The sequence below is a fragment of the Uloborus diversus genome, chromosome 8 (assembly GCF_026930045.1).
Source record: "Uloborus diversus isolate 005 chromosome 8, Udiv.v.3.1, whole genome shotgun sequence".
In the NCBI taxonomy this organism is placed as follows: Eukaryota; Metazoa; Arthropoda; class Arachnida; order Araneae; family Uloboridae; genus Uloborus; species Uloborus diversus.
This window is the reverse complement of record NC_072738.1, coordinates 62,011,559-62,039,012: the sequence shown is the minus strand read 5'-3', so window position 1 is coordinate 62,039,012 and position 27,454 is coordinate 62,011,559. Positions and strand designations below refer to the sequence as shown.

Here is a 27,454-nt window from a genome sequence, read left to right as displayed (position 1 = left end):
TTTATGAGATTTTTTTTTTCATGGATGCTTGAACATAAAATGGACATGGACAATAATTCAGTCCCAAATGTAGGTAGAAAATTTTGGTGAAAAGCATTTTAAATTACATTAGTTGCTGTTTAATATGATATGCAACATGAAATTTTGGGGCTCATCACCAATGACTTTTACGGGCCCTCTTCCATATAGTTTACTCCTACGTCTCTACATATGTTTCACCCCTCATTTTAAAAATCTTAGGCCTCCCTTCAAGCTCAGGCTAGGTCAACAGGTGTTCCTTCTCCCCCCCATCCTGTGCACGCCCCTGGGTGCCCAACCAACAACCAATGGGCCATGGGGCCTGCAAAACTGACTCTTGTGGCCTATTTTGTTCAAAGTTCTATACCAAATACCATGGCCCCAATTCACATCCAATCAAATAATATAAATTCCTGTTCAATTAACTGCTACAAAACTTGCTCTTTCTTTCTTGCTTTTTACGTTTCGTAAATACAGGCTTTTAGTCACAATCTTACGAATTTTGAGCCAAATATTCTGGAATTGCCTTCTTGAAAACAGATGCTAACTGTGTGTTTATAAAACAAGCATCAAGTAATGATAACACAAATTCTTGGCTCATAACTTCCTTTCCTTTTCTGTCTTTTCCCATGTTCCCCTGCTAGAAAAAATTTAAATATTCTGAAGCGTTGGATGCACCCTGGCACGCAAGATTCATCTTAGTGTGAAATATGGCCCTCAGGTGATAAAAGTTTAGGGATCACTGACTTGAGTCGATAAAAGTCGGGGTTTCCAGACCAACGGACACAGAAGCATACAAATTTTCAATAGTTTGACGATATGCTGTACTTTTCAGAATTTGTGATTGATGCAAAGGTAACCCTTTACATATTAATATATTACAGTGAAATCTCGTTACAACAAACTTCAAGGGACCGTAAATGTTATTCGTTGTGGCAAAAGTTTTGTTGTAATGGAATTGAAGCAATGCAATGGCAATTCAATCAGGACTGAAAACTAATTTTGCTGAAACAGATATTTCATTGTATTGGTAATCTTTGTATAGGGATTTCACTATTTCATGAGCAAAACTTATACAAATACAAATACCAAAGTGACGACCAGCAACAGGCTCTGGGCGCAGCTAGACTGGTCCTAGTTAATTTATAATCCCCAGTGAAGATCAATGACTCTCTTAAAACTATCTACTCCTGTGCTCATTACCACCTCTTCCAGTAAGCTGTTCCAAGGTTCCACTACCCTGCTATAATTATAATTTTTCCTAATATCCATGTTAGCCTGAGATTTAAATAGCTTAAAACAATGACCCCTTGTCCTGTTTTCTATGCTAAACTTCAGCCTTGTAACATTTTCATTTTAATAAATTTAAACAACTGAATCATGTCCCCTCAGTCTCTTCTTTGCTCAAGACTGTACATTTTTATCCTTCTAAGCCTGGAATCATAGTCTAAATGAGAAAGTCCATTTATTAGCCTTATAGCCGGCCTTTGAACCTTTTCCAATACATTAATATCTTTCTTAAGATAAGGAGACCAAAACTGAACAGCATACTCCAAATGGGGTCTTACCAAACTTCTATATAGGGGCAGAAGAACTTCTTTAGATTTGTTTGAAATAGATCCATTGATAAACCCAAGCATCTTATTGGCTTTGTTACTAGCTATGCTACACTGTTGGCTGAACTTTAAATCCTGACTTATTAAGACGCCCAGATCAGTAACTTTTTCTGCCTGACTAATGATTGAACCTTGCAAATAATAACTTGAACACTTGTTTCCATGCCCTACATGTAGCACTTGACATTTCCCAACATTAACAGCCATACCCCATTTATCAGCCCTCTCCTTAATATGATCTAGATCCTCTTGCAGCTGATTTGCTTGTTCTTCATTTTCTACAGTCCCCATAACTTTGACATCATCAGCAAAACAATTCATGTTCCTAGAAATATTTTTATAAATATCGTTCATAAAAACAATGAACAAAACAGGCCCTAACACTGATCCTCGAGGAATCCCGCTTAAAACCTCACTCCAATTAGAATAATTTCCCCTTACAACTACCTTTGTTTCCTCCCGGTCAGCCAGTTTTTTACTCAAATGAAAGTTTTCCCTCCTATTCCTATATCAGCTAATTTACTAAGTAGAGCAACATGTGGTACCTTATCGAAAGCTTTTTGAAAATCAATGTAAACAACATCTACAGGCTTCTTATTGTCCAAGGCCATGGTAATTTTGTCATAGAAATGTAATAAGTTAGTTGCACAAGATTTACCTTTCCTGAAACTGTACTGAAAACTAGTCAATAGATTATTAGTCTCTAAAAAATTTACTATCTTAATTTTTATCAATGTTTAAAAATTTTGCAAACCACCAAAGTTAGACACACAGGTCTATAATTTCCCGCACTCCCTTTTGACCCTTTCTTGAAGAGCGGTGTAATGTTAGCCAGCTTCCAGTCCTCTGGCACTGTCCCTGAGTTATAAGAAGCATTGAAAATATTTAGGATTACATCTGCTAATTCCTCCGCACATTCAACTAAAATTTTTGGATAAATATTATCAGGTCCCGGAGCCTTAGTCTCTTTAATTTTTTTCAAATGAAGTAAAACGTCATCCCTGGAAAATACAAAGTCCTCAAGCTGTACTATAGCTTGTGTCTTGTTGATGTTAACTGTTGGGATACAGTTATCATTAAAAACACTCGAAAAAAGTTATTAAGAACATTAGCAATATCACTATCGTCCTGAATTAAAATTCTGTGCTCATCAACCAGTGGCCTAATATGACTATTTCAAATTTTCCCTGAATTAGCGTATGCAAAAAACCTCTTGGGATTCCTGTTTATGTTATCTGCCAGTCTTTGCTCCAACTCTCTTTTCTGAATTCGTGCCAAGTACTTAAATTTACGCCTTGCCTTACAATATTGGAGCCTATCTGCACTGTGACCAGTTTCCTTAAACCTATGAAACGCGGCTTGCTTGTAATTTAGAGCGTCTATAGTTTACCTGGAGAACCACATCGACCTAATTTTAGTGTTGACACCCTTTTTTCTAAAGGGAACATGGTCCCTAACCGTTTTCGCTAGATTTTCCTTAAACTCTGCCCACTGAAGATTCACATCTCTATTGTCCAATCCGGAAGAAAAAATTGCTTTCAAACTCTGCCTAAGTGCCACAAAATCAGTATTTCTGAAATTGGGCACAAACCTGAAATTCTCTACTATGTGCATATCAAATTTAATCCCTAAATGACACTAAATACCTTTATGACACTAAATAAAACCTTTCTAGTATGTTTGTTGGTAGACATCAAGCATTAAAGCAAAAATCAAGCTTTATTTTATCAACATTTTGAGATAAAGATACACAGATTTAGAGATCAACTGGTGTATCTTTTTGTTGTATTTGCAATTTATTTGTTAGTAAATCTGTTTTTATTCAACTTTAGTGCTGAAATGTATGAGTTTATGTGTTCTGTTTTCTTATTTTCAGCTTACACAGAGACTGCTTTGTTATTACAAACCGATGCAGTTTTGAAAGAATCTGTAACAGAGAAAAGTGTCCATGCTAAGCGTATTTATCAAAGAGCAGTCTTAAATAATGAGTATGAAATATTTTCATGTTTAAAGTCATAAGTTTATCAAGTTTTTATGTTTTAAATGGGAATGATAGTTGTATGTTAAATCTTTAATGTATGGTGTGAACATTAAGTTTTATATGTTTTCTATATTGAAATTATTTCGACGCATTGCAAACGGGAAACATACTTTAATGTTTTTTGTAGACTTACTGGCAAGGGCGTATATAAAGGAGGGACTGAGGGGGCCCGGGCCCCCTCCAAAATGTGTAAGAAAAAAACTTAAATAAGGGTTGTTATTTTTGGTTTTAGTTGCTCATAAATGATTTCCAAGCTTTTAGCTACAAAAATGAATAAATAAATATGATAGTGATAATAATAAATATAATGTGTTAGAGCAGAGATTTCCGAACTGGGTGCCGCAGGTAGGAGGTGAGGGGTGCTGCCAAGCACCCATGGTAACAATAATGCGTATGTATTAGTACAGTAAAATTAGGCCAAAAAATGGCCAAACCCAAACATCCAAAAAAAAAAGGTGAAACCTGTTGCAAATTACTTCTTACTCTTCCAGCAAGAAGGGGTAAAAAGTCCCAGCACTTTGCGCGTCGGGTTTTGGGGGGAAGGGGGGGGGGACAAAATAATCCTCTATTTAAATAAAAATAATTTCTATTACTTAAAAAAAATTCTCAAACCTCACAGAAACCACTCTACAATAGTAAAATAATAAACTCTCGCAGAAAAAAATTCTAATTAACAGGGGTGCACAGGCGGGGGGGGGATTCGGGGGGTGGCTCATGAAGCAGCTTTGCGTCATTGACATTTTTAAGGCAGTTTTTTCAAGGGGTATTTCTTTCTTTTTTGAGGACTTTTATTCTGGATGGATACTCCGTCACACTTAAGGGGTGCGCCATCGCTTTTGGTGGGGGGGGGGACCCTGAATTTACATTCTAAAATGAACTGTTGCAGTGAAGTTTACGAAAAATTTTTCCTGATTCAAACTTTTCCGAAGTACAAAATGCCACACAAAGATACGGTAATGTCAGAATGATAAATCTAAAAGATCTAAGCGAGCTCAGTAACCAAATTATTTGTGATTGGAGTTATCAAACTGTTTAGAGCGCTGGAAAACAAAATTCCTGGGCAGCTTAAAAAAAGTCCAAATTGACCAAAGTTTCCCTACTTCTTGATTAACTTACTTCAACTTTTCTACAATCTTTTGCCATCACCGTAAGGAGGGACAAACCAAAATTGCCAATAGTGAGACGGGCAATGTTGCAATTCTGCACCCTCTAAGTCAGTGGGGGTTCTCATTGGCAAACACCGAGCTACCTCTCTTTTACGCTGCTGGTTATGTGAATTATGCTAAATATGCAGACATATACTTGCAACACTATCTCAAACTTTTGAGTACATTATGCGATAAAAAAAAATTTTTTGATCACATCAAACATCAGCTAAAACATCAGCTATCCAACGATCTAACGCAGTGACAAATTCAGGTGGTCTAGAACCTGTAGTGATTCAACGATAGAACAAGTCTTGATGAGAGCAATGAGCAATACAACAATAGAATGCTAAATATTTACACCTTTTTGTCTCCCATTTTGGAAATCACAATCCGTCTCTAAAGCTCCCAGAAGTTTCTTCCCTCTCAAGTTGTTAGTGGTATTGCTCGCTGATGATAAGATGAGTTACAATGAGACCTTCAACGTTCGGGTAGTAACATCAAAGGATATTGAAGGCAAACAATTTTGTGGCATTTCTTTGCAAAGGAGGTAAACAGTTATGTCTTTAGCTTCTGTTGCGAGAGTAGTTACTATCTGTAAAGATGTGTAAGCCCAAACCATCTTTTACACTGAATGGTATGAACAGTAAAGATGGAATAACAAATTGTTAAAAACTTCTGGTACGAGTTATGCGCTGATCCTCCATCAGTACTCGATGAATCTGGTTTCAGAAGAAAAGAAATCTTGTATCGTTAAAGTGCTATTATCTGAAGCAAAAGGTTCATCTACCATCACAGAACAAACAGCTGGTGTCATGTATGAGGCAGTGAGAAGCAAAGGGATGTAAGTGGACATTTTCAAGTTTTGAATAAAACGCGTTTAAAGATAAGATCCTAGGTAGGCTTTCACTGATTTTCTTTTCTAAATCATGCTGTATAGAAGCAACTACCAGGTCTACTAGTACCATCTCTTGCCTCAAGATAGAGGAGAGGTTCACCAACCATTTGTACTAGTTATCTTTAAATTTTTAATTTTGCCGCTTAATCCCTTTGCTTCTCACTGAATCATATGTAATAAATGGAAGATACCTGCTTGGTCATATTTTTGGTAATGATCTGTAAGCTTCAAGGAAATATTCCAGCAATGCAGTGTATAGGTAACTTGTAAGTACGGGAAAGCTAGTGTCATTTTTGATGGGTGCAAAGAAAGCACCACAGAAATATAATCTGCGTCCTATTACAACAGTCAAGCCTTCTGCTCTAGAAGACTTTCTGCGTCTCAAATCTTGTGCTTGCTCTGAGGGGTTCGTTGGATATAGTGATTGTTTGAAAAGTCTGAAAGTGGACTGAAGTGCTCAATTATATGCTCAAACTTTGTTAGACATAGTTGCAACAATAACGATTTTGCTGAGGATCTAGATTCCAAAAAACATCTTGATAACGAAGACTTTTTGTTACAAGATTAGGAGAAATCATTTGAAAGCAAAAAACAGGTCAGCATAATTTTTCTGGTCATTTAATCAAATGTGCACCATCAGAGAGGGTGGGGGGTGGATAATATTTTAGTATATAATTTTGTTTTGGGAGATGAGCTATGTTCTTATGGGGTGGACAGTCCTGATTTAATGCGTTTTAGATTTGCATGGAATAATACTTCTACTTGAAATAAAAAGGGGGGGGGGGGAGGATTTATTTTATTTGATGGAGGGGGGGGGTGCTGTAGCTTTGAGAGGAGGTTCACCATCGATCTTGGAGGATGGACACACTCGATTTCTAACTTTAACTTAGCATAAAATAATGTTTCCATATGAAATGTATGGAGGGGGGTTCGGGGGTACTGCTTCGTTTTACGGGGATAGGGGGGCTCTGTAGCATTGGTGGGTTATGTTATCCCTCTTGGGGGTCAAACACCTTTAATTTCATGCTTTTAAATTTAGTATAACATAATATTCTCACTTTAAATTTACTCTAAAAATTCTGGAAAAATACCCAAAACAGCAGTTTTTAGATGCCCCCCATTCAAAAACCCGACATACAATGGGGTGGGACTTTTTACCTGTTCTTATTGGGAGGGACTCAGGCTCGGACTGGCCCGCCTGCCAACCTGCCCGAGGGCAGATGCGCCCTTCCTACTCTTTAAGATGAAATGCGATACAAACGCCTTCTCTGAAAAACAAAATTAAAAAATAAATAAATAAATAAATAAAAAAAAACTTGTCTTGCAAATTCAGAACGAAGTTTTCTAATTGATTCGAAAGCTCCCATACCTTCCCCTCATTTTGAAGTTTCGAAAATTTTCCTCCGAGCCCGGTTTCCCTAATGTTATCATCTAAAATTTTCCGTCTTTTGAGTTTCAATTTCGAAAAATTGCCGGGAAAAGTACCTTCTATCCCATTTCCCCTCCCTTTCCGTAATTTTTCCAAAGATGACCGACAAGAGCGTTTTTAAGACTCTTATTTCAAAAAAAAGTAAAGGGAGAGACCTTCGAATCTTCAATCAAAAAGACTGCCTATTCTGGAACTTCGATTTCGAAAACGTTCTGGAAAAAAGTTTCGAATCGCATTTTTTTCCCTAATGTCATTAAAGATGGACGGCAATCAGTGGCGGCTCGTGCCTTAATTTAGCGGGTGGGCTCGCTGTATAAAGTTTTCTCAAAAATATTTATACAGATACAATGGAGAGGACTGCAGTTAGTTATGCTGAACAATATAAGATAGTCCTTCTTGCAGTTGCTTCATTTCTAACTTCTCTTCTACTTCAAAGTTGAAATTGTTTTAGAAAAATATCCCCTTGAGCAAACAACGGACGGGAAAAACAACATTAATTTTCCATCAAAGCATTTCCACTATTCTATCTAGTTTTTTTTATAGTTACCAATGCCATTACAAACAGACAGTCGATAAATAAATTAAAAAACACAACAAAATATTGTAACGGATTCGGTGCAACTTCCACTTTCTTGAAATGAAGACACAGTTCTTGATAAAAACACAGGAAATTTATTTACACTATGTACAGGAAAGATCTTCAACAACTGCTAAATTATCCATCAGCAATTAAGCAATTATCACACAACACCGTAAACTCAACGTTTACACACGTATTTACTTCCAAATACGAAAACAACACAGCGAAATGCCTCGCTATCAACAGAGCAAAATGCTCTCCGTTCGGTTCGAAATCCTCAATCGAAACTAAACTGTTTATCCATCGCTAACGGCTTAAATACACCGAAAAGAATTTTCTCAAATATTCCACACGCTTCTCGAAATGCGTTGACCGTTATCAAATTTTATCAATAAACAAAACGGGAATAGGGGTCGTATATTTTAGCCATATGAAAAAGGGGTTGTATATTCATTACGGGAAACTATTTACAGGTTACGTTCCTACAATAATTACTATTTACAGAATTTGTAACATTGCCCCCTTCCTAAGGACTGCACGTCCCGGGCAGTACAATCCCCAGAAAGGGTGCCAAACTTCTATCACAAGTTTACAAATATACACATTAATTAATAACTAACAGATACAGAAAATACAATAATAACAAGAAATATTACTAAGCATTAAAAGCAAAAATTATCTACAACTTTTATGTTATCAACCATGGTTGCTTACGTAATACTCATGAACTATGGCCATAGTATGGGGCTAACCGATCATAATGTACAACCCTAGGTTTTGCATTAGGTGATTTTTGGATCCTCACTACGACGTCATTTAGTCGGTTAACGACTTTGTAGGGTCCATCCCAATGCGACTGCAATTTGGGTGAAAGACCTTTCCGTCGGATGGGATTCCATAACCAAACCTTGTCGCCTTCGTTGAATTCATGTCCAGTAGACCTTGTGTCGTATCGGGTCTTCATCTTCTCCGCTGCGATGTTGATTCGCTCTCGTGCGAAGTTATGAACGTCTTCCAACCGGGCCTGGAGATCCTGGATGTACTCCTCAGGCGATGAAGGCGCATCCGGAGGACGACCGAAGACGAGATCACAAGGTAGCCGAAGCTCTCGTCCGAAGAGCATCTGAGATGGGGCATATCCGGTAGTCTCGTGGACAGCACTGCGGTAGGCCAGCAGGAACAAAGGTAGCTTCTTGTCCCAATCCTGTTGATTTCTGGATACCATAAGTGAGAGATTATTCAGGATTGTGCGGTTAAATCTCTCCACCATGCCGTCCGATTGTGGGTGTAGTGGTGTTGTCCTAGTTTTCTCAATTCCGAAAATTTGACATAGGCCCTTAAACACAGCAGAGATGAAATTCCTCCCTTGATCGGAATGAATCTGCAAAGGTGTTCCATATCTCGAGATCCAGTGTTGGACTAGAATCTCTGCGACGGTGGTAGCCTCTTGATCTGGAATGGGATATGCTTCCGGCCATTTGGTGAAGTAGTCGATGGAAACAAGAATGTATTTGTTCCCATCAGCAGTTTTTGGTAGAGGACCCAGGATGTCGATCCCAATTCGTTCGAAAGGAGCTCCAACGTTGTACAGATGTAGCTTCCCTCTGCTTCTCTTCTTCGGTCCTTTACGAGCAGCGCAGGCGTCACAGGAATGGCACCACTTCTCCACGTCATCCTTCGCCTTGCTCCAGAAGAAGCGCTCCCGAACTTTATTGAGGGTTTTCAAGACACCAAAATGTCCTCCAGTCGCACTACTATGTATTTCTTTCAGAACATCTGAAATCCTTGATCGAGGAAGTAGTAACTGCCACCTAGATGTCTTGCCGTCGTCAGATTCCCATTTCCGGTGTAGCACGCCGTTCCGTAAATGGAGTGAGTTCCATAAAGCCCAGTATCTTTTTGTTGCAGGACTGAAGATGGAAACGTCCTGCCAGCTAGGGCGTCGACTGTCACTTTCCATGAACTCTAAAATTGGTTTTATGTCGGGGTCTTCAAGTTGATCTTTTCGAACTTGGTCATCACTCCATGGATCAGGTTCTGATGATGTTGGAGTCGCTGTCACCTGATAGGCGGTAGGGCTAGTCGTTCCATACTGTTTCTCGATTCGGGAACAATAGTGGCAGTTCTCAGGACAGGGTCTCCTTGATAAAGCGTCAGCATTACCGTGAGATAACCCTTTTCGATGCTTGATCTCCATGTCATATTCCTGGAGCCGCTGTATCCATCTGGCTATCTGGCCTTCTGGATTCTTGAAGTTCAAAAGCCAAGTTAACGAGGCATGATCTGTCCGAAGCAGAAATTTTCGGCCGTAGAGGTAATGATGGAAGTGTTCTACAGCTTTCACTATGGCCAGTAACTCCTTTCTGGTGACGCAGTAATTTCGCTCCGCCTTTGATAAGCATTTGCTCCAGTAAGCGATGCTATGTTCATTTCCGTCAATTTCTTGGGATAAAACAGCTCCAATTCCCTCGTTGCTCGCATCAGTGTCCAGGATGAAGGATTTTTCAGGCTGAGGATAGGCGAGGATAGGCGTTGATGTTAAAGCCTCCTTCAGTCGTAGAAATGCAGCTTCGCATTCTTTGGTCCATTCAAACTTTTGCTTGCTCTCCGTCAGCTTATGCAAAGGTCGTGCAATGTTGGAAAAACCCTTCACAAACTTCCTGTAGTACGTGCAGAGCCCCAGGAAACTTCGCAACTGATGGATGTTTTCGGGACGACTCCAACTCCTGACCGCAGATACCTTCTCTGGATCGGTTTGTACACCCTCAGAAGAGATGATGTGACCAAGATAGTTCACTTCCCGGCGGAACAAATTACATTTGGACGGACTTAACTTCAGATTGGCTTCCTTAAGCTTTTGCAGCACCTTCCTAAGATTTGCCAGATGTTCTTCGAAGCTGCGTCCCACGATGATGATATCGTCTAAGTAGACCAGACAGGATTCGTAAGAGAGTCCTCTTAACACTGTCTCCATAAGACGCTCGAACGTAGCTGGTGCATTGCAGAGGCCGAAGGGCATCACTTTGAACTGCCATAAGCCTTGTCCAGTTGTAAACGCTGTCTTCTCTCGGTCCTCAGGGTGTATCTCAACCTGCCAGTAGCCGCTCTTCAAGTCCAGGGTCGAAAACCACTTGTGTCCGGAAAGAGTGTCCAAGGTATCGTCTATCCGTGGAAGAGGGTAACTGTCTTTCTTGGTGATTTCATTCAGTCGTCGGTAATCGACACAAAATCTGGTGGAGCCATCTTTCTTTCGGACCAAGACGATGGGAGAGGCCCAAGGACTGGATGACGGTTCGATTACATCATTCTCCTTCATCTTTTTCAGGAGGGTTTCAACCTCTTCCTTCTTAGCGAACGGTAGTCGTCTTGGATGCTGTTTAATAGGGGGGTGTTCTCCAGTGTAAATCCTATGCTGCGTTAAATTCGTACGGCCAACATCCTCCGATGTAGATGAAAACAGATGCTTGAAGTCGTCCACCAATTGTTCCGCAGCAGTTCTTTGATCTTTCGATAATGGCGCACTCCCAATTAACTTCGACGTCAAGGACTCAGAAGACACAGTCTCAGGGGAATTGATTCTTCTAATGATGCAGTTTACTGGAGTACAAGTTGCCAACACTTCACCTTTTCGGATATTCCTTGGCCTTTCACTCACGTTGGCGACTCTCACAGGAACTACATCCTTAGAAAGGTCCACAAGCGTAGATGCTACAAGCACTCCTTTTAGGTTATTGCTTAGGTTAGGGTATTCAATGAGTCCAAATCGAAAACTATTGCTTTCTTCAAGGGAGCCAGGTATTAATGATTCTGACCTTGAGGGAATCGATAAATCTGTTTGGGCTATTATTTGATGAGCGGATTTTACATCACTTTCTGCGGGGAAAACGGCTATGTCTTCTCTCATCGAGTGCAGCTCATTAGTCTTGAAGTCGAGAGTGAAGTCATATTTCTTCAAAAAGTCCAGTCCGAGAATGAAGGGGTCCGTGATATTAGCGACGAATGCCGTATGATGGTAGGTGGCATTCCCAAACACTATTTCCAAGTCCACTTTACCGTCAATCTCGATCTTGTCACCTGTCACAGTCTGGAGACTTACGCGTGGCGATGTCCACAGCAGTTTCAATCCAAATTCACGAGCCACATCTGTCCTAATGATTGTCACATTGGCTCCAGTGTCAACAATCAGTCTGCAGGGGTTCCCATTTACATGTGCGTAAATGAAAAGTCCATCACTGCCACTACTAGAAGAGGAAATCTGCAGAGCTTTAGTGGTGGTGATTTCCTTCCCTCGCGTAGTTTGGCGAGCCGGACAACTCCTTCGCAGGTGTCCTTCACTACCGCATTTCCAGCACTTCTGCTCTTGTTTCTTTTGGGCTGTTATGCTGCTCAGATGTCTTGTCAAGTCACCGAGTTGTCTCTCAAGTTCAGCGAGGTGGGACGACCTGGAATCAGACTCATCAGCTTCCTGAGTCCGGATTAGATGGCGATCCACACGGGTTGCTTCTTGGGCGGCCTCGTATCTCATCGCATACACAACGGCAGAATTCAGGTCTTTGACATCCGCCATCCGTAGAGCTTTCTGGATTTCCGGATCTCGAACCCCGTCGATGTAGTAGTTGAGTGCCAGGTTGTCTCGAACATCCGCAGGGCAGTCGTAAAAAGCAAGATGAGACAGTCTCTCGATGTCCGCCGCAAGCTCTTGCACGGTTTCCCCAGTTTTCTGGAAACGGGACTTCAACTGGAGTCGGCTGAAATCTTTCTGGCACTTCTCACCGAAGCGAAGCTCCAACGCAGCTGTGAGGGCGGCGAAATCCAGGCGCTGGCTGTCCGGAAGGGTCTGGAGAATGTCCGCTGCGTCACCTCTCAGGGATGTTGCAAGATGGCAGGCCTTGGTCGCAGAGTCCCATCCGTTCGCTTCCGCCACTATCATGAATTGGGTCTTGTACACCTGCCACGAACTTTTCCCATCAAATGTGGCAAGTTTAATGGACGGTCGAGCAACCGATGTGGGAGCGCCAAACTGTACAGAGCTGCTTTCCGCGGTCGCCAATCTCCTTTCCACGTCCTTAAAGATCTCTTCTTTTAGTAGATGAAATCTTCTATCTTCTTCTTCAAATTTATTTTCTACAGCATTGAATCGGCTTTCAACGGTATCAAATTTTTCTTCAATAGCATCAACTCGATGCTCTATGTCATTAAATTTATTTTCCATCACAGTCTTTACCGAAATAAGGTCGTTTTTAATTTCTTCTTGGTTAGACGTTAAGTCCTTTTTCAGCACCGTTAAATCGCTTTTTAACTGGTCTTGATTTGCCAACATACTTGCAGTCAGATCACTTTTTAATTGGTCTTGATTAGCCGCCAAACTTTCGGTCAAGTCACTTTTCACAGCATTAATTGCTTCCAGAAGTTGTTTTAATTGGTCATCCATTGCGCGAGTAATCACCATAAAAACAAAGTCTATAAATTCAAACAGTCTTTATGAAAAAAATGTCCAAAGTCACACTTACTCCAAGAAAGTCCAGAAGAAGCCCCACGTTGGGCGCCAATTGTAACGGATTCGGTGCAACTTCCACTTTCTTGAAATGAAGACACAGTTCTTGATAAAAACACAGGAAATTTATTTACACTATGTACAGGAAAGATCTTCAACAACTGCTAAATTATCCATCAGCAATTAAGCAATTATCACACAACACCGTAAACTCAACGTTTACACACGTATTTACTTCCAAATACGAAAACAACACAGCGAAATGCCTCGCTATCAACAGAGCAAAATGCTCTCCGTTCGGTTCGAAATCCTCAATCGAAACTAAACTGTTTATCCATCGCTAACGGCTTAAATACACCGAAAAGAATTTTCTCAAATATTCCACACGCTTCTCGAAATGCGTTGACCGTTATCAAATTTTATCAATAAACGAAACGGGAATAGGGGTCGTATATTTTAGCCATATGAAAAAGGGGTTGTATATTCATTACGGGAAACTATTTACAGGTTACGTTCCTACAATAATTACTATTTACAGAATTTGTAACAATATTAACATTGCAGAAAATAAGAAATTGATAATTATTAATTACGTACAACGCGGTAATTGAATTTAGAAAAGTATTCTCAAAATACCCTGAGCAAGGAATCCACTATTATGGACTTTCTCCAAAAAATATGAACGAAAAAAGGTATCGGAACAAAGATTTAATGCCTCAAGTTGTAAGTTGCATATTTATAATTTTCATACGTACTTGTATTTTATATATACTTAGTTATTATACTATTTTGGTGATTATTTAAAACGCTTTTTAATCAAAAACATTTTTTTTCTGTTACTTAGATATTGATTTATTATTACGCTTTAAGCAAAAGTTGTCAACCAGGAAAGATAAATAAAATTTCCCCGCTTAATCGAATATTTCTTGGAACTGACGGTATTCGTTTAAGCGGGGCCGACAGTATAAGAATAGAAAAATAAAATCAAAGGCATGCGTCATTCAACGGTCAAGTGAAAACAATAAACAATTCATGATTGCTCAAAAACAGCTCGAAATCGAGAAAAAACGCACCTAGTGTGTGTGACCTAAAGCCAATAACTTTTTAAATAATTAAACTAGAGCGTTCAAACTCTCTTCTTAATAAAGTTTGAAACAATCTGAAGTATTAAAATAAACAATAAAAAAATCGAATAGTTTGGTCATTTTTGAGGTTATGTGGCCCTACGCCTTTAAGAACTTAAAGCGATGTACCGGATCAAATTGAAATAATTTATGTTTGTTCCGCCTTAGAGTACTACAGAATGTAAAACACATATCGATAAAACCTATTATGCGATTAATACTTATTACTTTCGCCAAATATCAAAACAAAAAAAAAAAAAAAAAAAATTGAATAGATCTCGCCCAATTGAAGTTTTTTTTTTTTTTTTTTTTTTTGTAAAAGTTTCGAACCAATTCAGAACTTTTCACACTCAAAACCAACAAGTATATTCGAAAACAAACTCTTCATTCAGAAATTCCGATCATATTAGTTCCAAACAGAAAAATAAATAAATAAAAATATGCACGCGATGCGATGCGGTAGAATTGGAGGGAACCCATAAAACGGTAAATACCAGTTCCAGATACTAACAGCCCCGTTTAAAAGATTAAAGAAAAATATAAAAGAAGGACGGCGGAAAACGATAAGAGCACTTTCTTTCATTCAGTGGGCTAGTGATTTTTTGCCCTTTTTCCAGCTGTTGTTTCGTACAAGTGACGTGTGTCAAATCCTTCCCCACCTGCTATTGCCCTTTTACTAGGGGGTAAAGCTATTTTTCGGAGGGCTAGGGAGCAGGAGCCCACACAGCAGAAATCAGAGTGACACGGACTTCCCGTTTTGGTGTCTGGTTGAATCGCCGTGATTGGTTAGGAGCGGAGGTGTGGCAAGTCAATCGAGGGGCAAACCAGTCGCAGCCCCAAGAATCATTCTCAGAGCTTACGTAAGAAGCGATATGCAGAGTGTTAGAGATTTAAATGTGTTTCATGTCCCCAATTCGTTGTTTGTTTGTTGTTGTTTTTTTTTTTATAATTTTTTTTAACGAAATACAAAAAATTATTTTGAAATGATCTATTTAATAGTGTACAATTTTTCTGGGTGGGCCTGGCCCACCCGGCCCATAGTGACGAGCCGCCACTGACGGCAATAGCGTTTTAAGATTGAAATTAAAAACAATTTCTGGAGATAAGGCCACTAGACCTTCTCTCTTTATCTTCTAACATCATCGAAGTTAGTCTAAAACTGCATTTTTGAATTACATGAACAAGTTTATTATTGTTGGTAGAGTCGGTAGGGGTTTCCGTTTGAATGCAGTTGTCTAGGCGTTTGTCAGTGAGTTTTTCTACACTTCGTTTTAATGAATTTCATAGTGGAAAAGTTGAATTTCGTATAGATATGTAGCAGTGCATTTTGTAACATAATGACCACTTGACATCAATGTCGCCTCGTGAAAAAAAAATCTCTCTCAGAAGATGCGAAATCAAACTGCTGGGTGACTTCAGAAATTCGGAATGTACTTATTCATTATTTTTTCTAAATTGCCGTTTTTGGCTCTTGATTGAAAAAACTAGTGAAACGTGCTTTCCCTTAAAAGTTAACAAAGATGGCCTACAGTCAAGTTTTTACAATTTCAATGGGAAGTCCACAAAATCTCTCCTCTCCCAAATAAACAAAAATAGGTCTAAAATTGTGTTAAAAAAATTCCGGGAAAAGGTCACCAAACTCTCTCTCTCTCCACCCCCCAACACATCACAAAAAATCGTCTACAACTGTATTTTTATGTCTTTAATTCCGAAAATTTTGCAGGGGAAAGTTCCTCAACCCTCTCTCTCCAATGCCATCGAAGATTGTCAAAACTTTTGAATTTTTGGAGCTTCAATTTCGAAAAAATCGCCGGAATCGAAAACTTTTTCGAAAATGTCGTTAATGAGGGCTTTCAATTACGTTTTTAGAACTTCAGTTCCGAAAACATTCCAGGGGAGAGCCCTCAATCTCGAGTCCTTCTCCTAATGTCAATGAAGACCCACTAACTTATATTTTTGAAGTTTCAATATTGAAAATTTGAGGGTTTACTCCGGACTCAATCCCTTCCCTTTACGCTACCAAAAATGGGCTAATCATCATATTTCAAAGCTCCAATTTCCAACAATTTCCGATAGAAAGTTCCAAACCCCGTTCCTTCCCCCTACGTCATAAAAATTGGCTTACAACTGCGTTTTTAAGACTTCAATTTCAAAAAATTTCCGGAGAGGAGCCCCCATGTCTTTCTTTCCTCATCTTTCAACCTCATTCAAAGATTGTCTAAAACAGCGTTTTTGGAACTCCTAACATCGAAAAGTTTCTGTTGAAAAGTTCTGAACCCCATGTCTTCTGCTACGTCAACAAAGATGGTCTACAATTGCGTTTTTAGGAGTTCAATTACAAAACAAATTTCCAGGGGTAAGCCCCCGTACCCCCCCCCTGGGTTTTAGCAACACTAAAATTGCGTTTTTGAAGCTATCATAAAACAACTGGGGAGAACTCATGTCTCTCATCTTTTCCTTCAAGAACACAAAGATAGCAAATAATTGTGTTTTCGAAAATATACCCTTAAATTAAAAAAAAAATTCCGGAACGGGACCCCCAAACCTCCCTTTTACTTGTTAACCTCCAAATAGTCTAAAAATGCGTTCCGAACAAAAAGTTTCTGGAGAAAGCCTGCAAACACTCCTTCTTTTGCGCGAATATTAAACAAAATTCAATCAACAAACAAATCCAAAACTATCTTCAAATTTTATTTACAAATGCAATTTTAGTATTTCATTATGTTCGGTACGTAAACTGGTAAAAAGAGATGCCATTTTGTTGCTGCAACCTTTCTTTTATAAGGAAAAAAAAAAAAGCAATAGAGGACCTGAATAACAACTGAAAAAACTTCACGAGTTTTCAAATGAATCAAAAGTTAAAGGGTTTAATTTAGATAATAGATCCAGAATATTAGTAGAAACTCTTTTTTCAGTTCTTTTATTCTTGTGTGTGTGATACTCGAAACACTTATAACTTTTACTCAAATTCTTTGAGCGAAGCACATTACACATTATTCGGGGGGAAAAAAAACATGCTACAAATTTTTAACTTTTTAAAAAAATTTATTTTCATTAGTCCACCCCCCCCCCCCTTAATGAATTAGGCAATCGCCCCTCTCAACAGGATCGTCTGGATCCACCACTGATCGCTCCTCTAAAATTATCGTCTATATCCTTTCCGCGATCCCCCCCCCATTGACATGCGCCTTCAGAAAAATTGGGGTATGCGCCTTTTTGAGGATCCAGTCCGACCCTGGGGAGGGTAATAAACAATTTGCACCAGGTTTAGCTTTTTTTTTTTGGATGTTTGGGTCCGACCCCTATTTTTACCGTACTATATATAAAACTAGACTAGAATGCCGTGAGAAAATTCCAATTCTTCAAAGGTTGCCGTGAATCGCTAAAGTTTGGGAACCGTGCTTTAGATGGCACCAGGATACGGTGTTCAGAAGGGGTTGGAGGATCAGTGCTCCATGTTCTCCAGAAAAGAACGGGTATTGGGAAAGCGAAGTTATTTCAACAAAAAGAAAAGCAAATAATGTTGGGGAAAAATTCTCAATTCTTTCAAAAAGAAATCTTCTAACTAAAAAAAATTAACAGATGCAGCTAATTGCTTAGCAATTTAAATTCCTCTCTCTTTCTCCTCCCCCCTTTTTTCTTTTCAAAATGATTCTCTCCTTAACTCTCGTTCCCTAAAAGAAATTTAAAATAAGTTTTAGTTCGGTTGGAGTAATAATGGAAATTGATGTCCTACAAACGCATTTATTTAGACCTTTTTCGGGCATCAATTTCAAAACATTTCTGGAGGAGGATCCCCTAACCAACATCCTTTCACTGAGCTTACTATGAAAAATAGTCTGCAATTGTGCCTTAAAGATTTCAATTTTGAAAAGTTTCAGAGGAAGATCCCTAAAACCGCTCCTTACCACTAAACGTCTATAAAGATGGCCTGAAATTGCGTTGTACCTTTCAGAGAAGGATTCTCGAACTCCTTCTTATTTCCAAAGACTGCCCAATGTTGGGGGAAAATCTGAATTGCTTTTAAAAATAACCTTAAAATAAAAATTTTAAAAGTTACTGGTGACTATTGATCACGTCCAACACTTTCTATTCTTTTCAGCCCCCCCCCCCCCCAATTTTTTTCCTCCTAGTCCGTCAAAGACAAGAAAGTCTTCAAAATACTACACTTCGAAGTCCCCTCCACCCACTAAAACCATTGAAGAGGATCTCCAACCTCGTTTTCAGGGCTACAATGTCGAAACATTTTCAGGGGACAACTACCAATCGCCTTGCCTTCTGAAAGCATCGAAAACTATTTAAGATTGCCTTTAATGGAGCTTCAATTTTGAAAAATGGCCGAACCCCCTAACGTTACCAAATATGGTCCACAGACGCGCTTTTAAGACTTCAAGTACGAAAAAAATTTCGGACGAGGGTCCGACTACTCCCATCTAAAATCTGACAAGGAAAAAAACTACAATTTTGGAAAATTCAAGATGGAGAGTGTTTAAATCCCTCCACCTAGTATTACTGAACGTCTGTTTAAAACTTCACTTTTTCGGACTTCAATTTCAAAATAGTTTTGGGAACTGTTTCAGAACCACCCTGCCCGTAATATCATCGAAATTAGTCTGAAAATACAAATACAAATACAAATGTGAGGACCAGTAACAGGCTCTGGGCCCAGCTAAGCTGGTCCTAGTCAATTAATTAGTCCCCAATGAAGATCAATGGCCCTCTTAAAGCTATCCACTCCCTTGCTCATTACCGCCTCTTCCGGTAAGCTATTCCAAGTGCCCACGACCCTGCTAAAGTAGTAGTTTTTCCTGATTTTCAAGTTAGCCTGAGATTTAAATAGCTTAAAACAATGACCCCTTGTCCTGCTTTCCCCGCAAAAATGTAATCCATTTACATCTTTCATTTTGATAAATTTAAATAACTGAATCATGTCCCCTCTGACTCTCCTTTGCTCCAGGCTATACATGTTAAGCCTATTAAGTCTGGTATCATAATCTAAATCTGAGAGTCCCCTTACAAATTTAGTTACCCTTCTTTGAATCCTTTCCAATACAAAAATATCTTTCTTCAGATAAGGCGACCAAAACTGAACAGCATACTCCAAATGAGGTCTTACTAAACTCCTATATAAAGGCAGAAGAACTTTCTTAGATTTGTTTGAAATAGATCTATTGATAAACCCAAGCATTTTGTTGGCTTTGTTACTAGCAATACTGCACTGTTGACTAAACTTGAAGTCCTGATTAATAAAGATACCCAGATCCATAACATTTTCTGCCTGATTTATGACTGAACCCTGTAAACGATACCTCATACGTTTATTTCCATGACCTAAGTGTAGCACTTGACATTTCCCTACATTAACTGCCATACCCCATTTATCTGCCCACTTAGTAATATGATCTAAATCCTCTTGCAGCTGTCTTACTTGTTCTTCATTTTCGACAATCCCCATAACTTTTACATCGTCAGCAAAACAATTCATGCTTCCAGAAATATTTTCATTGATGTCATTCATAAATATAATAAACAAAAGAGGCCCTAACACTGATCCCTGAGGAACCCCACAACTACTCTTTGCTTCCTACCAGTAAGCCAATTTCTAACCCAAAGTAAAGTTTTTCCTTCTATTCCTATGTCAGCTAACTTGCTGAGAAGAGCAACTTGCGGTACCTTGTCAGAAGCTTTTTGAAAATCAATATAAACAACATCCACACATTTTTTGTTATCTAAAGCTGAGGTAACCTTGTCGTAGAAATGCAATAAATTAGTAGTACAGGATTTACCTTTCCTGAAACCATACTGCAAACTAGTCAACAGACTATTAGTCTCTAAGAACTTTATGATCTTAATTTTGATCAAAGTTTCGAAAATCTTACAAATCACCGAAGTCAAACTTACAGGTCTATAATTCCCAGCAATACCTTTAGCCCCCTTCTTGAAGAGTGGCGTTATGTTAGCCAGCTTCCAGTCCTCTGGCACCGCCCCCGAGTTATAAGAAGCATTGAAAATATTCAAAATAACATCCACTAATTCCTCTGCACATTCAACTAAAATTTTTGGATAAATATTATCTAGTCCCGGAGCTTTAGTTGCTTTAATCTTTTTCAAATGAAATAAAACCTCCTCCCTGGAAAATACAAAATCTTCAAGCTGTATAATAGCTTGTGTCTTGTTAGTGTCAACTGTTGAGATACAGTTATCGTTAAACACACTGGAAAAAAAGTTATTTAGAACATTTGCAATATCCCTATCGTTTTGGATTAAATTTCCATACTCATCAACCAAAGGCCCAATTTGACTGTTTCGAGCTTTCCCAGAATTAGCGTAAGCAAAAAACCTCTTAGGGTTCCCATCAATGTCATCTGCCAGCCTTTGCTCCAATTCCCTTTTCTGAATCCGTACCAAATACTTAAAATTTCTCCTTGCCTTACCATATTGGAGTCTCTCCGCACTCTGACCAGTTTCTTTAAACTGACGAAAAGTGGCTTGCTTATAATTAAGAGCTTCTTTAGTCTCCCTGGAGAACCACATGGGCCAAATTTTGGTACTAACACCTTTTCTCCTAAATGGAACATAGTCCCCAACCGTTTTAGCAAGTTTATCCTTAAATTCCGTCCACTGCTGATCTACGTCGCTATTTTTCAATCCTGACGAAAAAACCTCTTTCAAGCTCTGCCTAAGTGCAACAAAATCAGTGTTTCTGAAATTGGGCACAAACCTAAAATTATCATCTTTGCACACTTCAAATTTAACCCGGAACCTAATGCTGTTATGATCACTATCTCCAATATGCTCCCCTACACACAACCCTTGAACAAAACTACCTATGTCACAAAAAACTAGATCCAAAATCGCCTCCTCTCGAGTTCCCTGAGTACATTACGCACTTACACGCAGAGACGTCAGTTTTCTTGCTTCACTTTTAAATTCATCAGTAGGGTTTTTAGAACTTCAATGCGTTTTTAGAACTTCAATTTCGAAACATTGGGCGGTGGAGGAGTGATTTTTCTCTATTAAAAAAAAAAAAAATCAATAGGAGGCAACTTCAAAAAGTCATATTCTTTTCATTACACTAACGTCAACAAATCTAGCCTATAATGGCGTTTTTAAGATTTCAATTTCTAAAAACTTCCGCAGAAGCCCCCGAATTTTTCCTTTCTGAGCATCACCAGAGACTGTCTAAAACTGTGTTCTTAGGACTAAAATTTCAAAACATTCCCGGGGGAGAACCCCCTGACCCCCCCCCCCCCCGCCAGAAGCGATTATTTCTCGAAAGTGCCCTCCTAAAACTATTATTTGGTTGCGACACTCGATGACAAACCTTATATATAAAGTTCTTGCCCCACCTAAAAAAATGAGAACATCATAGCTCCCCCCCCCAAAAAAAAAATTACAAAAAACAACATAAGGGGGGGGGGGCTAATCTTGGTTATATGGGCCCCCTCCAAAATAAAAACATATATACGCCACTGCTTACTGGAGTGCAGGTCCAGTAAAAGATTTAGTACTGTCACTGTCATTAAACTTGAAAATATGCTTTTCATTTTCTTGTGTGTTGTTGAAGTATTTTGTTAATTTTTTATTACTTGTTAATTTTATTTAAAAAAAAGAAACTTTTTATTTAAAAAGCATTTATATAACTTATTAAGAATATTTACTGATTGAATACAAAGTTATTTCAGTATTATGCCTGTTATGCCATGTCAAAATGTTTTCAAACCATATATTGTTGAAACTTTTATGGTGGGAAAACCATACCATACCTTTCTGGAATCCTAAACTCAAGACTAAACACATTGAGCATTTTGTGTCTGGAATCATAATCAGGGTTTCCGCTATGGTCACAATTTTTGTAAAATACAAAAACTGTCTCAATTGCGAAAATAAAGCAAAGCATTTTCGCTTTTTTGTTTTTAACAAAAAATAGATTAATTAAAAAAAAAAAGAAGCAATGTATGATCCAGGAGAGGAAGCAGCATGGCGATAGTCAACTAAATTTTTTTTAATTCTTAAGCCAAGATTTTAAAATTACTATTATGTTCAACAATACTTATTCTTCCGGCATTATGTCTGCCTCCTCAATAACTGCATTATTAGGAGGAGGGGAGTGCAACATTCTAAAAACCAAACATGTAGTTTCTTTTTTTTATACGTTAAAAAACACAGATGCTGAACTTGTTTCTTTAAAGATGTCATAGATGAAATAAGAATTTTATTTTCTACTGGAGATGAAACACACTGAGGAATTTAGAAAGATATGAGAATACGTAACATTTTAGCATTTCGCTAAAACTTTTCCCACAATTTTAGCTTTTATGCTAAAGAACTTTTGAATCCAGCTTAAACCCTGATCGTAATCTATATCTGAAAGTCAAATTACGAACCAAGTAGCCCTTCAATAAACCCTCTCCAATGAGTTAACATCTTTCTTAATGGGGACTCTTTAAAATAAAATGAAGTTATGTTTGCTAATTTTACAGTTTACTAGCGCTATCCCTAAGTTATAGGAAGCATTGAAAATATATATTTTAACATCCAGTAATTTCTCTGTGCACTCCATTAAAAATTTTGGATAGATATTATCAGGTCTTGGAACTTTAATCCTTACCAAATAAAATAACTTATCTTCTTTGAGAAAGACCAAGACATCAAACTGAATATCAGCTTGCTTCTTGCCCATTTAAACTATTGAGACACAATTTATGGTTAGTATCTGGAAACAATGCTGGGTACATTTGAGATAAAGTGCATACCTTAACATTTTCTTTATACAGTAAACTGTATAATTGCAGTAAACTGTGTAATTTTCTTTATACAGTATCCACGGGGCGGATCATCTGGGGCTTTTGACACGTTCAAAAAAAAAAAAAAAAAAAAAAAAAATTAAAAAATTACCGGTTAATTTAAATTGAATGCAAATATATACATACATTTTAACTTAATTAGTGCAAAATCTATTACATATAAATTCCAATTTCTTTCTTCCCCGTCCTTTCCACTGACATTAAATCTTTCATAGTCATCGAAACTTGACTGCTTGAAACCTGATTTTTAGATCAACACTACTTACAGTTTTAAATCTGTACAACTTACTGGTTTTTAGATTTACATGACTCATGTGCATAATCCAGTGACTGGACTAGTCTTGTTCAAAAGATTCCCCTCTTCTCCCCTAAGAATTTTTGGTGTAAACTTGCTTTATCTGTTTCAGTGAATCCTGTTGCACCATATGTTCACGTATGTGTGTAAGCCATTTGTAACAATGTCTGATCCTTTTTTAACATTTACATACATTTTTTGTACACAGTTATCATTTAACTGTAGTTTAAATGTATGCGAGTATTGTTGATCTTTCTAACGCTATTGCATACACTAGTATTGTTTTTACTTACCTTGTGGATTATCTGCGAATTTTGCTATCCGTTGTTACTGTGCCACCCTATTCTGCGGATAATCCGGAGTTTACTGTACATATCCTTTTTCATTAGTGGTGCAAAATATTTTTTTCTCTTTTTATTTTGATGCACTGTTGCTTCCAATGAAATTTGTTTGTTTTTACTTTAAACTTTTTTGTTTTTAACACAACTATACAAAGGAAATTACATTTAATTATTATTTCAAAAATTATTAATCAACTCAATTATTATATATTTTTGATGTATTAATGAACGTTTTATGTATTTCATTGCAGAGTTGTAAAAATCCATCCTTCTATTCAAGTTGGAAACATTGTACCCAATTGTGGACGTCACAAGGCTTGTGATGAAAATTCGTTTTCTGTTCATATTTATACAGGGAAAGATCACAGTGATGAACCTAGACTTTGTATTGATGGGAAATAGTAAGTTTTTTAAAATATATTTTTTATTTGCAGTCTTTAGTTGAACAGCAAAAATAAATAAATAAATATTCTAAAAAGTTTAATTTTAGAATCAAATTATACTAATGAAATAGAGTTATTTTTCCCAAAAAAGAAATCTTTGGGGCACTTATGTACATACAAAGCAGTTTTATTGATTTTCAGTTTTTACTTGACATATCTTACTTCTTTTCATTAAAAAAAAAAAAAAAAAAAACTTTTGAGCACAATGTAGTTAAAATCCTGATATAAAAAGTTAGCTACTTCTTCAGTTATAGGATCTTCAAAAATTATTTATGCAAGGACTGCGCTAAGGGCTTCAAATTGTTTGCCAGCAAATAGCCAAATCTCAAAAGTTTTAGCCAAAGACTTATTATTATTTTTCAAACTGCAATTAAAAAGCAAAGTATAATTTATAAAATGTACAATTGAAATATTAATTTATATTTTAAATATACAACATACATTTATGTTAAATAATACACTTAATGACAAAACACGAAACATTTAATTTTCATTTTACAACCAGCATTTCTTGCAGTAATCAGTGACTCCAGAGAAACTCCCAATTTGGTGGTACAGTAGAAGACCGTTATAACACACACACCTTGGGACCAGAGCTTTTGCGTTATACAGGTTTTTGTGTTATATAGATCATTTCACAAATTTTGAAACAAATATTCAGAATATATCTATATATTAGCACTTTAGAATGAGTTTTATCTGCAAGGATTATTAAAGCACCTATATTGCAATTAGTCATTCACAAATAAATGTTTCTCAATTAAAAGAAAATGAATTATCCTGCACTTCTGCTAGCTTCATGGTTACCATAACTGTTGCATTTTCAAGAGCAACCTGGTATTTCCTGTTTATTGTGAGTACTAATTTTCATTTAAAAGCTTGGAATTAAGATCAAAAGATGAAAAACTGTATCAAAATTTAATTTGCCCAAAAATTTTTATGTTTGCAAAGAAAAACCGAGGGATTTTTTAACCTTCAAAACCTATTGTTTACTTCTGAAAAGTTGTGCGGTTTATAGAGAATTGCGTTATATAGGTCGGCGTTATAAAGGTATTCTACTGTATTTCTTTTCTTGTGTAGAATTTTTAACAATCGTTTGACATAATGTAGGGATCCAGAGAATTTTTTTTCTGTGGAAATTTTGAGGAACTTTGTTTGCCAGTACTCTTTCTAAATCAGTTTCTTTTGTCTAAGTTGTTATTTTATTGCATTTTACGCTATCTGTAATGGTCAAAAGGGCCCTGTTTATGCATTGCAAAACAACTTATTTTGTCTAGCCCGTCATAATCACAAAAGTTTAAACCTCAGTTTAAAAAAAAAATCTTCATACTGTTTATCTAAAATTTGTAAAATTTTCAGCCTGCAAAATCCCCAACACTGTGAGTGCCACGTATGTGAATCAATGGTTAATTGAATGAATCAAATCCTCAAAAACAAAACAAAATCCAACTCCAAAATTAAAAAACTACCTGATATTTGAATCTAACATGCTGCTTAAATGAATCAAATGTATGTGACTAACTATTTCCCACAAATGTGTGGTGGATTAGCAGTCTTTTTTTCTTTGCCTTCTTTTTGTAGAATAAGTTTTTTTTTTTTGCAAATAGTAAAAAGAGAGGGCACACTTTTTGTGACAATTTTCTCAGGAAAAGTCAAACAAAACCAGTGAGACAGAGCAGGTGTCTGTCCAGGATTTTTCACAGGGTCCGTTTTTTGAGAAAATTCAAATAATTTTGTGAAAAATGAATTAATTTTGTGAAAAATAAAATAATTTCGCAAAAAAAAAATTTTTTTAAACAAAATTTTAAAATTTAGAGATGGCACAAACTGCATCATTTAAACTTAAAGTTGAGTGTTTCCCTCTTCTATGTTGAGAATATCATTCTGGAGTGTTTTTCTAATATTTGGTGGGGGGGGGGGGCATCGCTCTCTCAAGTATCAATATTTATCTACCATTCTACAGTATGTTAAATTATATTAAAAATATTTCTGTACAGTACTTTTAAAACTTATAAATTCCGTGATTTTAACAAAAATAAAAAGATATTTTAATTGTTTACCTCTTAACAAAGCGCACTAAACATCAAAAATTCGAAAAATCGGATTCCCATAGCGGATGCAAAGAGATCGCAATTCTCAAAGTGAAGGAAAAATAAAATAAAATAAAATAAAATAAAAAATAAAATAAAAGAACCACCTATTCAGCATTTTAATTTTTTACTCATTTTGACTCATAAAAGAAAATGGAATTTTGCTTTAAAAACTTGAAATGAGAGTTCTAACAAAAATAAAGAGACTTCATTTATTTGCATCCTAATAAAGCAAAGTTAGCTTGAAAAAAGAACAAAATATGATTCTCATATCGGATGTCAAAAGATTGCATTTTTCAAAATGTAGACATTTAAAGAAAAAAAAGGTAATTAAAAGAGTTTATTTAAAGGTAATCATCCTTTTTAGCATCGAAAAATCAAAACCCACATAAATTTCTCCCAAAATATCAGTTAAACATCGCACCATTTAAACGAAAAGACAAGCTGGTAAAATGATGAGAATATTTTCTAATCAAGTCATTATAAAGGTTCAACGCCAGCCACTAAGTGATGATAATTTTGAAGTTGTTAACCCTGTCTGAAGCGATCATATTTTTTCCCCACCCTTACTATCCCTTTGCAGTTCTAAGTTCATTTCACCGATATATATTATTATTATTATTTATTAAATCATGAGTTGGGAGAAAAGTGCTTACCAACACCTCTTCAGAAAAGTTTACAACAACACCGCTGCTAATTAGCTGCGATAAAATGAACAAACAAAATTATTTAAAACCAAACTTATTTTCAGCTGTTAATTTCTTTCCAAGAAACAAACAACAAGCATTATATTTATTTGGCAGTAGCAATTATTTATCGCTTGCAGGAGCATTCGCAAGAGTGCCAATTTTTTTTCTCTTGCAAAATTAGCAGATTTTGTATAAGCTGATCCCCCTAATTTGACTTCAAAAAAGGTTCCAAAAATTATCGGTTTATACACAGAAATATGAGTTATTTTGCTTTCAGATCTGCTCTTTCAATAAACAATTTGTGAAAGATCCGATCTTGTTTATCAGAATTTTGTGAAGGGTCCATTTTGATTGATCGGGATTTTGTGAAAAGTCCGTTTTGGTTGATCCGATTTTTGTGAAGGGTCCGTTAACGGACACAAATATCCTCTGGCCAGACCCCTG

General features: G+C 37.1%; 1 protein-coding gene across 1 annotated transcript in view; it reads left to right on the top strand.

The window, feature by feature from the left end:
• Positions 1 to 27,454, top strand: part of LOC129228386 (protein O-linked-mannose beta-1,2-N-acetylglucosaminyltransferase 1-like) — a 59,625-nt gene that overhangs the window by 2,739 nt on the left and 29,432 nt on the right. The window contains exons 2-3 of the mRNA XM_054863063.1: positions 3,511 to 3,622; positions 24,040 to 24,189. Of these exons, the coding sequence (XP_054719038.1) occupies positions 3,511 to 3,622; positions 24,040 to 24,189 (262 nt within the window). The remainder of the gene's footprint in view (positions 1 to 3,510; positions 3,623 to 24,039; positions 24,190 to 27,454) is intronic.